Source organism: Meleagris gallopavo, chromosome 23 (assembly GCF_000146605.3).
Source record: "Meleagris gallopavo isolate NT-WF06-2002-E0010 breed Aviagen turkey brand Nicholas breeding stock chromosome 23, Turkey_5.1, whole genome shotgun sequence".
In the NCBI taxonomy this organism is placed as follows: domain Eukaryota; kingdom Metazoa; phylum Chordata; class Aves; order Galliformes; family Phasianidae; genus Meleagris; species Meleagris gallopavo.
The window spans coordinates 2937176-2952010 of NC_015033.2; the positions used below are offsets into that span (position 1 = coordinate 2937176).

The window sequence follows — 14835 nt, forward strand, 5'->3', positions numbered from 1 at the left end:
CCTCTCTCCTTCACTACCTTCCCTCCAAAAGTTGCCACGTTATTTCTTGGTTTTGTTTCTCATCCCAGGAAGGATCACCAGCATCCACCAGATCCCAGAATTCCATCATAGGCTTGTCTTCTAGCTAAGACCTCAGAATTCCATCAGTTCTCCTCTCCTACCTCAGAGCATACACCTTGTCCTTGCACATTCGATGAGGGATCATCAGAGGAAAGTCCAGCACTGAATACCTGTACAGCAAGACTGGGCATTGTGCAGCAGAACAGAATGGAGAGAAACTTTCTGCCCTCACAGTGCTTCCTGGAGGAGGAGCCTGCAGCAGGTCCTTATCAGCTCTGTGAACCTGTGTGACTTTAAGGGGTAGATAGACACAATACAAGCAGGTAAAGGCATTGCATTTCTCAAACCTCACCTTTAGAACTGCAGAAGGTGTTTTCTGGGCAGTCTGTGCAGTCATAGCAGCAGAAGTGGAACCCTTTGATCTGTCTGATTTGCCCTGGTTCACACTCTCTGAAGCATTCTGATGTGGGCTCCTGAACAAAAAGGGAAAGAAGTGTCGGCTGGGTACCCAACAAAAGACTGGCTGTGCTTTGCTGGCATCACATCTGTGTCAGTGCTGAGAATACCTAATTATACTTAATTCTGGTTTTGTACAGTGGGGATGGATTATTTGTTTGGAGGAGAGCACAAGCTGGGTCTCGCACAAATCCTGTAGGAGCAGCATGTAGGCTGGCAGCTCTTCATGGACAGTTCTGATGATGACGTGGCAAAGAGGTACTTAAAAGCAATATGAGATTGCCCACCCTCTTTACCTTTTGATCTGTAGTGTGAAATTGAATCAGGGACTTATTGAGGTACAAGGACTCTTGATAGTCTCCCACAGGCAGACGTGTGAGGCTGCCATTTTCCCAGTGCCAGAATATAAGCTTGTAGCCAGTGTTTGTGCCATGGGATTCATCAAACCTGAAACTTTGGCCATTCACCGTGAATGGGACAGTATTCATGAAGTGCAGCAGCTGAGGAGAGAATGAGAATTAACAATAGGTATCAGTGCAGCTCATGTTCTTCCTTGGAGGTTGCTAATGCAGTAAGCTAAGTTCTGACTGATGAAATCAGTTCCCCCTGATGTGGGCTAACGTTGCAGCTATCAGCCTCCTTGCTGTATTATCAGCTGCTCTGTTTGTTGTTCCAGGCCCAGGTGGTGGGAACCTGAATGCAGCCTTGGAGAGGGGAATGTGGCATGCTGGCATAGGGGATGAATGGAAAATGGCTGTTGGTCCCTCAGATCTTTCCTCACCTGCCAAGATCTGATGGATGCTTTGGGACACACTTGGTGGGTGCACCCCAGCACTCTGTGCAGTGCATAAGCCACGCTGTAGACTGCGATGTACACTGGTTGTATTTGGGAGTGGCTTAGGATGGAGGAGATGTCGTGCAGGGAGATGTGGTCGCACTGTTTGCATTGTGTGCCCAGCATGTCAGAGCTCACGTGGCAATAGAATTCTCTGGACTTCTGGCAAAATTCATCCTGCTGAACAGAGCTGAAAAGGTTGGCAACATATTTCTGGAAGCCAGGGACAGTGCTTGCTTTCATAATGAAGCCTAAGACTGTCCCAATGCTCTGAATGTTTGGGATGGAGGCAGCTATGTCAGACAACAACCAAGCTTCAGTGCCAATCCAGACCTTCTTGCTTAGTCCCATCTTGATGCTCTGTTCCAGCAGAGCCTGAGCTGGCTGTTGAAAGGCAAAAAGGATAATAATGTTGACATTGGTCTTGTTAATGTTCTGAATGGTCTCTTCCAGTTGTTTCTCAGCCTTGGGGTCTGTGAGGTCTGAAGGAATTAGGCCCTCGTAAGCAATGCAGATGCTGCCATTTCCAATTGTGCTTAAGAACAGCTCCTGGGCTCCTCGGCCGTATTCATCATCGCTTCCAATGGTGGCGATCCAGTTCCATCCAAACTCGTTCAGCAGAAGGACCACAGCTTCCACCAAGTTCTTGTCACTGGGAACAGTTCGGTAAAAGGATGGGTACAGCTCCTTGTTGCTAAGCTTCTCACTGCTGGCCCCGTAGCTGACCTGCAGATTTAGAAATACCTTAGAGCTATGTTCACCTGATTGCAACAGCTCTCTTTATTGAGATAACTGAGTATTTACAGTCACAATTGAGATTCTCCCATTTTCCACTGTAAATTCCTATTTCATGTGGATTGCAGGGCAGTGTGAGTTAGCCCTCTCCTCTCTGGGGAGTTAAACACTGATGTGTGTTCCAGGAAATGGAATCACCTACTCAGGAGCAACACAGGACAAGGATTGAAACCTACGCTTCTAATGGTCCCGTTTCAAAGACATGGAGCACACACAGTTGCTGGACTAGAGGTCCCTTCCAACTGAACTGAGCCATTCAAATCCTCCCCCCACCAAAAAGGAGAATTCTCACTTTTCCTGGGAATCTCTTTACCTGTGGAATCAGGAAGAAGCTGAATAGTTTGGCTGTCAGCAGGCAGAGATCTGACTTATGTGGTCCGATCACAGCAGTGACACGAGGCTGGTAGTCGGAGTAGTCGCATGCTATGCCAATGTCTGTTGTGCCATTTTGGGTCACAAACAGCAAGCTGGGCTGTAGGGCTGCCAGGGGCTCAAAGCAGGTGTCGTAGATGTCGTAGCCCAGCTCCACTCCTGGCAGAAGTGACGTGGAGTTGTTGATCTCATCAATAGCAAACTTCATCCCAAGGGCCCATATCAGCCCATCTACAAATAACCTGCAGTAAGAGGGGGCAGGGAATGACATGGTCCACAAGTGCTGTGGTGATCAGTACATGTTCTTTGACATCTCAGCATCCTGTCTGTTGCCTTCAGCTGTGCCCAAGTGACCAGCTGTGCCCAAATTTAACACGTGTTAATGAAACAAACAGCCGTCTTACCTTTCACACACAATTAAGGTGGGCTCTGTTCGTGCTGTCAGGTTGATGGTGTCCATCCCAAAAGGGAACAGGCCTCCAATGATGTAGTCACCAGGCCTCCTAAACTGAGCTGAGAGGCAGCTGGGCTTGAGGGCTGCTGCGCAACCAAAGCTCATGCACAGCAGCAGCTCAGGGATCATAATCTCCCTATTTGGGGCTGAAAATATTTCATTCATTAGAATGCAGGAGAGCAAATGGGGGCAGGGGATGCAGTCTCAACAGTTTCCGTGAAATCAGTTTAAATAGAACCCAGAGAGATGGAAATAACACAGAGGAATTTGTTTAGCAAACTGCATTAAATGTGTAACTCGATGTTCAGTGGGCAACAGTCAAATAGGCAGCAGGACTCTGAGTGTGCTTGTTTGCAAACCACTGCCTCATCCTGCTGTGCTGTACGCAGGCAGTGACTTAAGGACTGTATTGCTTCCCTCTGCCCTCCTCCTTCCTGGGGCTGAGGCTGTGAGTTACTGAATTATCCCAGAACAGCTGTGGATGCTTGATGTCGTTTATTGTTTTATTTTAATTGAAGGTCAACTCGTCACGGAGATTCCCAAATCCTCCTCAGGACATCATAAGGATGCAGCAGAGCAGACCCCATCCAGGCTGGAGGTTGGTGAGCTGTTAACTGTAACAGTCCTTATTGGCCAATCTAATTATTTCTCCTACTGAGCTTTGATGTTAACTTCAGCTTAATGACACAGGTACCAGTTCCCCAAGACAGTAATTTAAGTTCCTTCATGGTTTGCATGTCTTTCTGTCAAGTCTAAGGGAAAACAGGACAGCTCTGAACTGAAAAGAATTCATTTTACTGTATTTCACTGACTCACATTTGTACCGTATCACAGAAATTGCTTGATCTTTGTTCTGCATCTTAGAAAGTCGGGCACATTGTATAGGTAATGTATCAACATCTTAAGGATAGCCTTACAGATTTCCCTATCCTCTTAATGGAGTATTTAAGCCTTAAGTTTTAATTATCAGATTTCACTTTAAAAGCCTGGAATGGGAATTTAGCTGCACAGAGCTCTGAATAGTATAGGAGGTGCTGGTAAGCAGTTGTTCTTCCAGGTGAAATCCAGGCGGCTCATGTTGGGACAGGAGATGGTTTGTATGATGGACTTCGTGCAAAACATTCAGACTCCCTCTAGTGAACCTGCGTGTCGCTGCAGCTTTCAAGGATAGAACTCACTGCAGGTGAAGGGTTCTTTTACTTCTGGATGTGGTTGTATCAGTGACAACAGAACGTCTGAACCGGGTCAGAGCCAAGTTCGGGACCGGGGTTATACTGTGTGTCAATGAGCTGGGGCTGCTCAAAAGGCTCCTGTCGTTTAGAAGCAGGGACGTTTCCTAGGGACCCCAAGAGAATGCTGTTTCCATTAGGTGATACCTTGTTCAAATGAGAAAATGCAGGCTGATAGAAAACTGCCTTTCGTTTGAAGCACAAATTGCACAGAATTATTGGTAGTGAACGTACAACAGAGCTTTTCCCTGCAGAGCAACTTTGATTCTTTAATTGCAGAACTTCATTTTCAACAGTAATGTTTGCCTCCTACAAGGAATGGCTGAGACTAAATGTGACAATGCATCCCTGCATTAAATCCACAAGAGATCAAATATACCTTCATTTGACACAGATTATTTGACACAATTTAAGGCATTTAATACACTTCACCAGCTGAAATACCAGCACCATCTGTAATCACAGAGTGAGCGCAGCAGGAGGTATTTTGTAGCTTATATCATGGAACTGCTCCATTTTAATATATGGATTTATTCTATTGAACTGTGTTATTTTTGAAGTGGCTTTGGCAGAGAGTATTTGTCTTTACAGCATAGCAGCCATTCCCCCATTTAGGATGTACAGGCAAATTCTCAGTACTCCATCTGGGTTACTCCTGATGTTGGTTTCACACCTGATCAGTGGGGTCAGTGAATGAGAGACTGCTGGTGAAAGACAGAGATGAACAGATAACACTGTAACTCATCTTTCTTTCAACACCACAAGAAAAGAAAGCATTCCTGTAAGGGATACTCTCTAGCAGCTTGTTAATCATGTAAGGTAGCTGCCCAGCTGACTGATCCTAATGAGGTAATAGTGATTTCCTGAATCATGCAGTGTTACTTCAAGCCAAAGTGACTCTTAGTTGAGAGAAAACCAAAACGTGATGGTCTGTGGGATTCTCCCCCAGCCACTCATGCCTTCCTGAAGTAAAAGAGTTGTGCTTTTTCAGCTCTGAAGAAGCTAAGTAAACTCAATTTTACATACTTCATATATAGATACTGGCTATTATATGCAGTGATTGTAGTTAGAGAAGTTACTTTTGTAGGCATTTGACACATTCATTAAAAATAAATAACAAATATCCATTTAGAAGCAAGGCTAAGAGAAGAAATACAGTCAGCTGCCTTAGCTGGGTATTTAGTACTATGTAGGACACAGGAAGAACTGGTCCGTGCCCCAAGAAACACAAAGGACAGAAGAAACAATGAGCAAAGCCCTGCAGGATGGATCCACACGGAAAGGAACAGTCTCTTGGTGACCACAAGGGAAGGCAGTTCTTTTCAGACAGGAGAAGGATTCTATTTTGAGTATTAAAGCAGAGTCGGGGGAAAGCAGCAGCTCCAAGGGAACAGCTTGTAAACATAGTGGCCAAGTGAGCTTAAGGTGCAGGTGTTGAGATATCTGGTGTAAGGGAGTTACCTACAGCCTTTGGTGCTGTCACCATTTAGTGGTACAAGTGTTGAAGGTGCAGTTTGGTTTAGCAAGACCCCGAAACCTCACATTGGAGCCTAGGGGAAAGAAGCACTCCCTTGACTGTGCTTGTGGACACTTTTCCTCCCTGGAGAGCTGATGTTATATGTATAGCAATGTATGTATTTTAGTGCATTTCCTTTTTGTCATCAGACCACAGCTGAGCTCCATCAGCTCTGTGTGGACACAGAGAAGGGGATGGGAATGTGCTCAGGGCAGGTTCAGCAGGTGGTGCTGCTCATACAGCTCCTGCGTGATGCCATATACATCACGGATGTGGGGCAGAGCATTGCCCAGCATCTCCACAGCCTCCTCGGGGCCTCCCACGTTCATCACCTCCAGGAAGGCGTTGCGTGACGGCAGTGCACAGAATGCCACGACGGCTGCCTTGCGGACGACCCAGGGGTGATAGGCAGCCAGCGAGGCGTTGTAGCTGTCCGTGCAGATGGCTGATGTGCTGGCATCCTGCTGGGCGGTGCGCAGCCCCTCGAGGAACAGCTGCAGCCAACGCAGGGCACGGTGCAGCCGCAGAATGGTCCTGCAACCTGAGTCAGGGTGGGACGATCGCCGCTGCAGGTCGACCAGCCCTCTGCTCAGCTCGTAGCTCACCATGGACTGCAGAGTGTGGTACTCCTCCTGCTGCTCCCCGCCACAGTAGCTCTCCATGATCTGGATTTTGGTCACCGCGTCCTTGGAGATGAAGGAGAAGATGGCACCCAAGCCGTTCAGGAAACTGAAGGGATATATGGAGTGTATAGAAAGCGGTGGCTGCCAGGCATGTGTCATAGAATCATAGAATCACAAGGTTGGAAATGACCTGCAAGATCATCTAGTCCAACTGTCCTCCCACCACCACTGCTACCACAAACTAAACCAGATCTCGCAGCTCCTCATCCAGATGCCTCTTGAACACTGCCAGGGACTGTGACTCCACCACCTCCCCGTGCAGCCATTTCAGCACCTGACCACTCTCTGAGAGAAAAAGTTCTTCCTTATGTCTAACCTAAACCTCCTCTGGTACAACTTGTGGCCATTTCCTCAGGTCCTGTTTGTTGCCTGGGAGAAGAGGCCAAACTCCTCCTCACCACAACCTCCCTTCAAGTAATTATAGAGTGCAGTGAGGTCTGCCCTGAGCCTCCTCTTCTACAGACTGAACAATCCCAGCTCCCTCAGCCTCTCCCTATAAGATTTGTGCTCCAGACCCCTCACCAGTTTCGTTGCCCTTCTCTGGACACGCTCCAGGGCCTCAATGTCTTTTTCGTAGCGAGTGGCCCAAAACTGAACGCAATACTCGAGGCGTGTCCTCACCACTGCCGAGTACAGCGGGACGATCGCCTCCCTGCTGCTGCTGCCCGCGCTCTTTCTAACGCTGCCCAGGATGCCGTTGGCCCTCTTGGTCATCTGTCTCACGTTCACAACGTCCTCCCCGCCCGGCCCCGCACTCACCGCACGAGTCCCCGCCAGCCTTGGAGGTACGGGCCCAGCAGCACCTCGCGCTGCTCCGTCACGCACGCCTGGAAGGCGGCCAGCACCTCCCGGAGGCTGAAGGCACCCGGCGCCGCCGCCATCTTGCCAGGCGGGAGGAACCGCGCGTGCGCGAGACGTTGAGGAGAAGGGCGGGAGCGGGGCGGCACCGACGGAGCGGCGTCCGCTTGGGGCTGCAGGCCTCGGTGTTCTGAGGGCTGCTTTCGGAACGCTTTCTATCCAAATCGAAGCTAAACCCCCCTTCTATTCGAGAAGCGGTTGCAATGTGGCCGTAAAAGAAACCGCACCTCCGGGCCGCGCCGCCTCGTAGGCCGTTTCCGGAAGAACCCGGCCGCGCTTTGAGCTTTGAGGGGGGTTAAAATGCCCGAAATCAAGGTGACGCCGCTCGGTAAGTCCCGCCTTCGGTCCCCGCTGTGGATCCGCGCCGAGCGTTGCGGAGCCGCCGCGTTATGGCGCCCCCTTGACTCGCTGCAGGCGCCGGGCAGGACGTGGGGCGCAGCTGCATCCTGGTGTCCATCGCGGGGAAGAACGTGATGCTGGACTGCGGGATGCACATGGGCTACAACGATGACGTGAGTACGGCAGGGAGGAGCACAAGGTTTAGCTGTTTGTAGGCGGCGCTGGTTGTTCTCTCATAGGATCGTAACACGACTTGGGTTGGAAGGGACCCTAAGGATCATCTAGTTCCAGCCCCTTGCCACAGGCAGGGTCACCAACCTCCACATTTAATACTAAACCAGGTTGCCCAGAGCCCCATCCAGCCTGGTCGTAACACCTCCGGAGCATCCACAGCCTCTCTGGCAGCTTGTTCCAGCACCTCAGCACTCTCTCTGTGAAGAACTTCCCCCTGACATCCAATCTAAACCTTCCCTCCTTGAGCTTAAAACCATTTCTTCTGTTTTATTGCATCTACCCTTGTATAAAGTCGATTCTTCTCCTTTTTATAATCCCCTTTTAAACACTGGAAGGCCTCAATAGGGTCTCCTTGCAGCTTTCTCTTCTCCAGGCTGAACAAGCCCTGCTCCCTCAGCCTGTAGGGGAGCAGCTCATCCTTTTTCCTTCTGAGTATCCGTGGTGTTGCCTGTAGCTCTTACTGTGTTGCTGAGAGCAGCTCAGTCTTGCTTTGAGATAGGTTACAGCATCCAGTGTAGTCGGTGGTTCCTGCTGGTGGTCCCTGCAGTTAATGATGTAGCACTAAGTGGCTTTGTTTTGGGTTGGTAACCTGCTCTTCACCTCTTTGCAGAGGCGCTTTCCTGACTTTTCCTACATTACTCAGAATGGGAGGCTGACTGACTTTCTAGACTGCGTGATCATCAGGTGAGAAAGCTTCCTTCCTGATCACAACTGAAATGGGAAATAGGCAAGTTTTGTTTCTAAAGGGAAAAAAGAAAAGTTCTTTTGTGGAGTGCTTTGAAGAGGCGAAGCAAGCTGTGAGAACCAATTTAAGTTGCTGTGTAATGTCTTTATCCTTTCTGTCTCTTTTGCAGCCACTTCCATTTGGACCATTGTGGAGCTCTCCCCTATTTCAGTGAGATGGTTGGCTACGATGGGCCCATTTATATGACACATCCTACCAAGGCTATCTGTCCTATCCTCCTGGAGGACTACAGGAAAATAACTGTAGATAAGAAAGGAGAAACCAACTTCTTCACATCCCAAATGATTAAGGACTGCATGAAAAAAGTGGTCGCTGTGCATCTTCATCAGACAGTTCAGGTAAATGACCATTTCTGCATAGGCTTGGATTGGACCTACTGAACTGCTGTGGAAGGCAGAGCAGTTTTCTGTTTGTGAAGTGCTTACCACGGCGTTTGCACGTGTGCAGGTGGATGAGGAGCTGGAGATCAAGGCGTACTATGCAGGCCACGTGCTGGGAGCAGCCATGTTCCAGATCAAGGTTGGATGTGAGTCGGTTGTGTACACTGTAAGTATGCACAGCAGTAGTTGCAGATGCCTGCATTTCCTTTTAATAGGCTGTTCCATTAGCTTGAGAAAATAAATGGATTTCCTTTCCTCTTTTAGGGTGATTATAACATGACACCAGACAGACATCTAGGGTAAGTAGGAAGCTGAGTTTCTGTGAATTGTATTTATTTCAAGGAGGGCAATTTTACCACAATTTCTGTTAATATATAGGGGCTTACCAGCATTGATTCTTTGTTCTTTGATGGGAGACCGGGATGCTTAATGATGTCTTTCCAGCAAAGATAAATGCAAGTGTGAATTACGAGGAGGATCAGAGTTAAATTGAGTCCCCAGGACAGACCTTAATGTAATCTTTTTCTCTGTACTCATATTAATCCATTTTTAAGGCTGTGTGGTAATTGGATTTCGACGTTTGAAATGCTTTATTGTTGTGGTATCTTCCACAAGCATTTGCTTTTTAAGAGAGTGCCAGTCATCACCTTTAACACTGCTTTTCTTTTTACTGGCTGTGAGAGTTTTTTAACATTCACAATGCTTAGAAAGCATAAAGAAATTAAACAAATAACAGACTGAAAAATTGCTTTTCAAAATCCATGGAGTTGGTCTCTATGCTGAGCTGGGTTAAATTCTACCTCCGCATGGAGATAGTGACGTCCTGCACTCGAGACCTGCAGAGAAGTGATGGATGCTGGCTCTTAATTTGATGACTCACTAAAAAAACCCTTTTGTTTCAGTGCTGCCTGGATTGATAAGTGTCGCCCTGATTTATTAATAACAGAATCCACCTATGCCACAACTATCAGAGACTCCAAACGCTGCAGAGAAAGAGACTTCCTGAAGAAAGTTCACGAGACTGTAGAACGAGGAGGAAAGGTAGAGCGCTCTGAGTGATGTGTTTTCTGCTCTCTGTGAAGCTCTTGTTCAGCAGTGGTAATGCTGCAGTGCTATCTATGTGCTCTTCGAGTTTCACAGACTGAATCATGTCCCTGTTGCAGGTTCTTATCCCTGTTTTTGCCCTTGGTCGTGCCCAGGAACTTTGTATTTTATTGGAAACGTTCTGGTGAGTGCAGTCTCTTCGGTGCACGTTCTTCCTCCTTGTCCTCTTCACGTTGTTGTCCTCAAGGTTTCTGCAGTTCTTTTCTATCTGCTTGGTTCAAACACTCTCCTTAGTTTTCCTCTCCACGTTGGCCCATAGTGCCATGTGAGAAGTGCTTCTTTCCACATATCACTTATTTATCAGTGTTTCTGACTCTAAGCAGTAAACTGAACATGTTCCTCGCCAGGATCACTCTCTCCTCCTTCCCCAGGCACTCGGTACCAGCTGTTCATTCAATAGTTTGATGGCATCTTTGCCACATTGTGAAACTGTTTTTACGTGGAAGGGAGGAAAGAGGGATTAAAAAAAAAGCGTTCAACTTTTTAATAAGCATCGCATGGAAATGTTTCTGGTAATACCAAAGTAAATGCATAATGATACAGAATTGTCATAATATTGATTGATGGTTTCCTGAGAGCGTGTTCTGCCCAGAAGTCTTTGGAGACTACAGAGGTTCATGGACTTTGAGCACAGAGAGCTAAGATACTAATTTGGTCCTCACCTGTGTCTGGATCTCTTCTTTCTCCAGGGAAAGAATGAACTTGAAGGCTCCAATTTATTTTTCCACTGGACTGACAGAGAAGGCTAATCACTATTACAAGCTCTTCATCACATGGACTAATCAGAAAATCCGAAAGACATTTGTGCAGAGAAACATGTTTGAGTTCAAACACATCAAAGCATTTGATAGAGCCTTTGCAGATAATCCAGGACCAATGGTAGGTTGGCATTAACAGTTGAGGCCCCGTTACAGCCTTGTTGTAGTAAGTGTGCTGTAATGTGTATTTAGTGGATTCTCTTCACAGTTGTAGGAAATTTATATGTAATGATATTTTAAATAAACACACACTTTTTCTGCTATTGTTTTTGACATGTCTTTGAATTCTAGGTTGTGTTTGCAACACCTGGTATGCTTCATGCAGGGCAGTCCCTGCAGATCTTCAGGAAATGGGCAGGAAATGAAAAGAATATGGTAAGAAATTCTATTTCCTAAGTGATGTTTTATATTAATGTGATACTGTTACAGATACCAATGTAAGAACAAAGGTTTTCCTAAGGTGTGGGGCTAAATGAGCCTGGTTTCTTTCTCAGGTCATCATGCCTGGCTATTGCGTGCAGGGAACGGTGGGCCATAAGATTCTGAGTGGACAACGCAAGCTAGAAATGGAGGGAAGACAAATAGTAAGTTTTATTTCCAATGAGGATTGTTTTGAGGAAGCTTTTTGGGACTTTAGGTGGCAGTTAGACACCATATGTTATATATATCTACATCTATAGGGGAATATGCTGCATGTAACATGGGAAATACCTGAGTAACGTTTCAATCTGAATGAAACGAGGCTGTTTTGTCATTGCTCTGGCAATAGTGTGTCTTCTCAGCCATTCTGTTGCCCACGGTCTTTGTCAGAAGAGTATTAATGACTTCGTTTGATAAGTAGACCCTGTCAGTCAGGTAGCAGTGATACAGTTTCACACTGAAGGGGATATTGAAGCTGATCCTGAGCATATGAAGTGGTGATGTGTTTTGGCAGATGTGTGGAAGGAACTGTGCTCTGAAAATGCAATTTGACTCTGAGTTATTGGGAGCTTTTCTGAATATTGATGTATTTCGCCTCTGCTGTCGAGCAGCTTTCTCCTCACCTGAATTTCCCAGTCTAAGGGTGTAGAACACTTGGATTGGGAAATTAGGTTGGAGAGATCAAGTGTTCCCAATCTAAGTGTTCTTCTTTAAAGTAAATGTGGAGAGCTCTCAGTCAGTTTGCACGTGGTATGCAAGGCAAAGCGGCTCCTGATTCACAGCACCTCTGCTTCCCACCCCCTCCTCTTGCAGCTGGAAGTAAAGATGCAGGTGGAGTACATGTCCTTCAGTGCCCACGCTGATGCCAAGGGAATCATGCAGCTGATTCGCCAGGCTGAGCCACGCAATGTCCTGCTGGTCCACGGGGAGGCAAAGAAAATGGAGTTTCTGAAGCAGAAAATAGAGCAGGAATTTCGTACGTACACTTTTGGTACTGAAAACAGTAGAAAGAAGAAGGAAAGCTTTATGTTCACATAATTAATTTACTGGTGATCAGCTCAGAGTTGGGAATAGTGTGATTTACAGGACCTGTCAGCCTCAAGAAATCAGTATCTGTAGTGTATACTGACATATGAAGACCATTTAATTTTAATGTCCATTAGGCTTCAAGTGATGGTACATTTTGATTGTGATGTTTCATTCGTATTGTTGTGGTTCAGCATTTGCTGCATTTGTATTTCTTCAGACTTAAAAACAGGCCTGTATCAGAAATGTTAATTTAGCAACATTAATTATGGGGAATGAGGTCCAGATGGGGTGGGAAAAGATAATTTCTGACTTAAAAGATGAGCAGAGAAAGCAGAGAATGCACGTTGGGTGGCTGTTTGCTTTTCAGTACTTTGTTACGGCTATCAGAGTGCTGCACCAGTCCTAACATTCTTTCTTTACACTGCAGATGTCAACTGTTACATGCCTGCAAATGGAGAGACCACGACTATATTTACCAATCCCAGCATTCCAGTGGACATCTCCCTGGGACTCTTGAAGAGAGAAACAGCAATAGGTGACACATTTTTCAACCAAGAATTACATGTTTGGGGTCCTGCCCCTCGATTGCAATTTTAGCACGTGAATTAGGTGGAAAGAGCATTGCAGGGCTATCTGTAGCATTCCTTCCTGTGTAAGAACGGGTTCTACAGTGTTTGAGTGGGTGAGAGGGGCTTCTATGAAGTGAGATAGCTACTGTGCTGGGGATGGGTGTTCAACAGTGCTTAAAAACAGCAAAAACAACAAAACAGGCACAAAGTTACCTTGCTTGTTTCTCATTACCCATTTGCTATGAAAATGAAGTCCGTGTGTGCTTTTGCTGTTGAGGACTGGAATTACTTTAATAAACTCAATGTAAGAAAAATCTTAAAGCTTCTCATATCAGGAAATGACGTGGGAAGAGAGAGGCAGCTGAGGTGTAGTGCTGGACGTTGTTTCTTGTGTGTCTGGAGCCCCAGCAGTGACTTAAACGCTGTGTGCTTTGTTTTAAGACATAGATGAACAAAGTTGTCATAGTCTGCAGGCCTCAGCTGAGACATGGAAATCCACTGAGACCTAGAGCAGTTGTCTTAGATGTGTCACAAGTAAACATGGTATCATTAACCCTGTTGTCTTTCTCTTCCCTTATCTTGGGTCTCTTACCAGATGCCAAGAAGCCAAAGCTTATGCACGGCACGCTGATTATGAAGGATAACGTAAGTAGCGCTTAGGGGCTACAGAGGGGGAATAAAACCTCAGCGTGCACAAGGAAATAGTTTGTAATGAGTTTGCACTCTTCCTCTGCAGAGCTTCCGCCTGGTTTCTCCTGAGCAGGCCCTGAAGGAGCTGGGCCTTGCAGAACACCAGCTGCGCTTCACCTGCCGCGTTCACATTCAGGACCCGCGGAAAGAACACGAGACAGTGCTCCGTGTGTACAACCATCTCAAAGGGTAAGCCTGTTCTTGGCTGCATTTGGCTGGTTTTTCCCCTTAGGCTGAATGATTGCATCATTCTTAATAGAGGCAGGCCCTTCCAGCCTGATTGCATAGAATGAAGAAAATTTCCTGCGTTCCCAAAGACAGTAACTGCTCTTCATCTCAATCTGTTTAGCTACTGTAACCAGAGGAGCAGTTACACTTCAGCAGCAGGGGCTGCTAATCAGCAGATGCACTCACGGTCTTGGCCAAGCTAATGCAGTCCCCTCCAAAATAAATGCAACACCTTCTGTCTCACCAGGGTCCTGAAGGATTACTCAGTGCAGCATCTCCCTGATGGTTCTATAACAGTCGAGTCCATTCTTATCCAAGCCACAGCACACTTAGAGGATCAAGGAACCAAAGTTCTGCTTGTATCCTGGACTTACCAGGTAGGAATACTTGAAAACATACATTTCAAGCAATTCTAATTGGTCTTAACATCTTTCAGTCCAAAAAAGGCCTGCAAGGTAGCAACAGAGGGTAGGTATATTTTATGAAGTAGGAATAAAACTTCACCCTGTAACCAGAAAGTTCATTAAGACAGAGTTGTGCTAAGATTAGATAGTTGTTTTCCTCAAGAATATACTTCTTATAGCTGCATTTTGAATGCTTTTTTTATAGAGAGGAACTGCCTTCTTGAAAGCAGAGCAAAAAAAAAAATAATTCATTCTTTGATTTCAAGAAAAATAATCATTTATTCTAAAAGAGAGAACTTTGGAGATCCAGACACCTTATTTGACAACCACAAATTTTAGGCTGGCATTTTGAAAGAACACCTAGGAATACATTTGTGCTAACTGCATTCATTTCCATATTTGAACACTGCTGCTGTTGCATCCAAGAGTTATTTTAGCCTAATTCTAGATAGCAGAAATGGGAAAGAGTCGAGTGGACAATCGCTTTCATCCTGATTTTTTTTTTTCTATAGGATGAAGAATTAGGCAGCTATCTCACATCCCTGCTGAAAAAGGGACTGCCCCAGAGTACATCTTGAGCCACACAGCAGCAGGCACAGTTGGTGCTTCAGAAAAGTACAGATCTTATTTTGTTTACATTATTAAAACAAAACTAGAAAAACATTTGACAAAGGAAC

General features: G+C 46.2%; 3 protein-coding genes across 4 annotated transcripts; 1 reads left to right on the forward strand and 2 right to left on the reverse strand.

Annotated features, from left to right (window-relative positions):
- On the reverse strand, positions 1-3530 carry TAS1R3 (taste 1 receptor member 3). 2 transcript variants are annotated; one of them, XM_010722789.3, is made up of 5 exons: positions 2923-3530; positions 2460-2760; positions 1298-2077; positions 813-1016; positions 1-533 (listed from the first exon to the last, which is right to left on the reverse strand). In XM_010722789.3, exons 1-5 carry the CDS (start codon positions 3135-3137, stop codon positions 402-404), a joined length of 1632 nt encoding a protein of 543 aa, XP_010721091.1. In that variant the 5' UTR covers positions 3138-3530; the 3' UTR covers positions 1-401. The 2 variants fall into 2 exon arrangements, with proteins under 2 accessions (XP_010721091.1, XP_010721092.1); XM_010722790.3 differs by lacking the exon at positions 813-1016.
- Positions 3531-4450: 920 nt separating this feature from the next.
- CPTP (ceramide-1-phosphate transfer protein) lies at positions 4451-7300 on the reverse strand. Its single transcript, XM_010722788.3, has 2 exons — positions 7160-7300; positions 4451-6446 (listed from the first exon to the last, which is right to left on the reverse strand). Exons 1-2 carry the CDS (start codon positions 7279-7281, stop codon positions 5924-5926), a joined length of 645 nt encoding a protein of 214 aa, XP_010721090.1. The 5' UTR covers positions 7282-7300; the 3' UTR covers positions 4451-5923.
- Positions 7301-7342: 42 nt separating this feature from the next.
- INTS11 (integrator complex subunit 11) lies at positions 7343-14821 on the forward strand. Its single transcript, XM_010722794.3, has 17 exons — positions 7343-7586; positions 7673-7770; positions 8442-8515; positions 8686-8914; positions 9024-9122; positions 9221-9255; positions 9859-9997; positions 10120-10184; positions 10750-10939; positions 11110-11193; positions 11313-11402; positions 12052-12214; positions 12695-12802; positions 13432-13481; positions 13573-13715; positions 14002-14131; positions 14671-14821. The coding sequence occupies exons 1-17, from the start codon at positions 7559-7561 to the stop codon at positions 14734-14736; spliced, it is 1791 nt and encodes a 596-aa protein (XP_010721096.1). The 5' UTR covers positions 7343-7558; the 3' UTR covers positions 14737-14821.
- Positions 14822-14835: the final 14 nt, after the last annotated feature.

Bases quoted from the DNA above. Each gene is read 5' to 3' on its own strand.
- TAS1R3 (XM_010722789.3), bottom strand. From the start codon at position 3,137: ATGAATGAAATATTTTCAGCCCCAAATAGGGAGATTATGATCCCTGAG. The intron at 2,761-2,922 runs GTAAGACGGCTG...CTCTTACTGCAG, and splicing joins ACCTTAATTGTGTGTGAAAG to GTTATTTGTAGATGGGCTGA. The intron at 2,078-2,459 runs GTAAAGAGATTC...CTAAATCTGCAG, and splicing joins GCTTCTTCCTGATTCCACAG to GTCAGCTACGGGGCCAGCAG.
- INTS11 (XM_010722794.3), top strand. From the start codon at position 7,559: ATGCCCGAAATCAAGGTGACGCCGCTCG. The intron at 9,998-10,119 runs GTAGAGCGCTCT...TCCCTGTTGCAG, and splicing joins CTGTAGAACGAGGAGGAAAG to GTTCTTATCCCTGTTTTTGC. The intron at 11,403-12,051 runs GTAAGTTTTATT...CTCCTCTTGCAG, and splicing joins AAATGGAGGGAAGACAAATA to CTGGAAGTAAAGATGCAGGT.
- CPTP (XM_010722788.3), bottom strand. From the start codon at position 7,281: ATGGCGGCGGCGCCGGGTGCCTTCAGCCTCCGGGAGGTGCTGGCCGCC. The intron at 6,447-7,159 runs GTGAGTGCGGGG...ATATCCCTTCAG, and splicing joins GGCTGGCGGGGACTCGTGCG to TTTCCTGAACGGCTTGGGTG.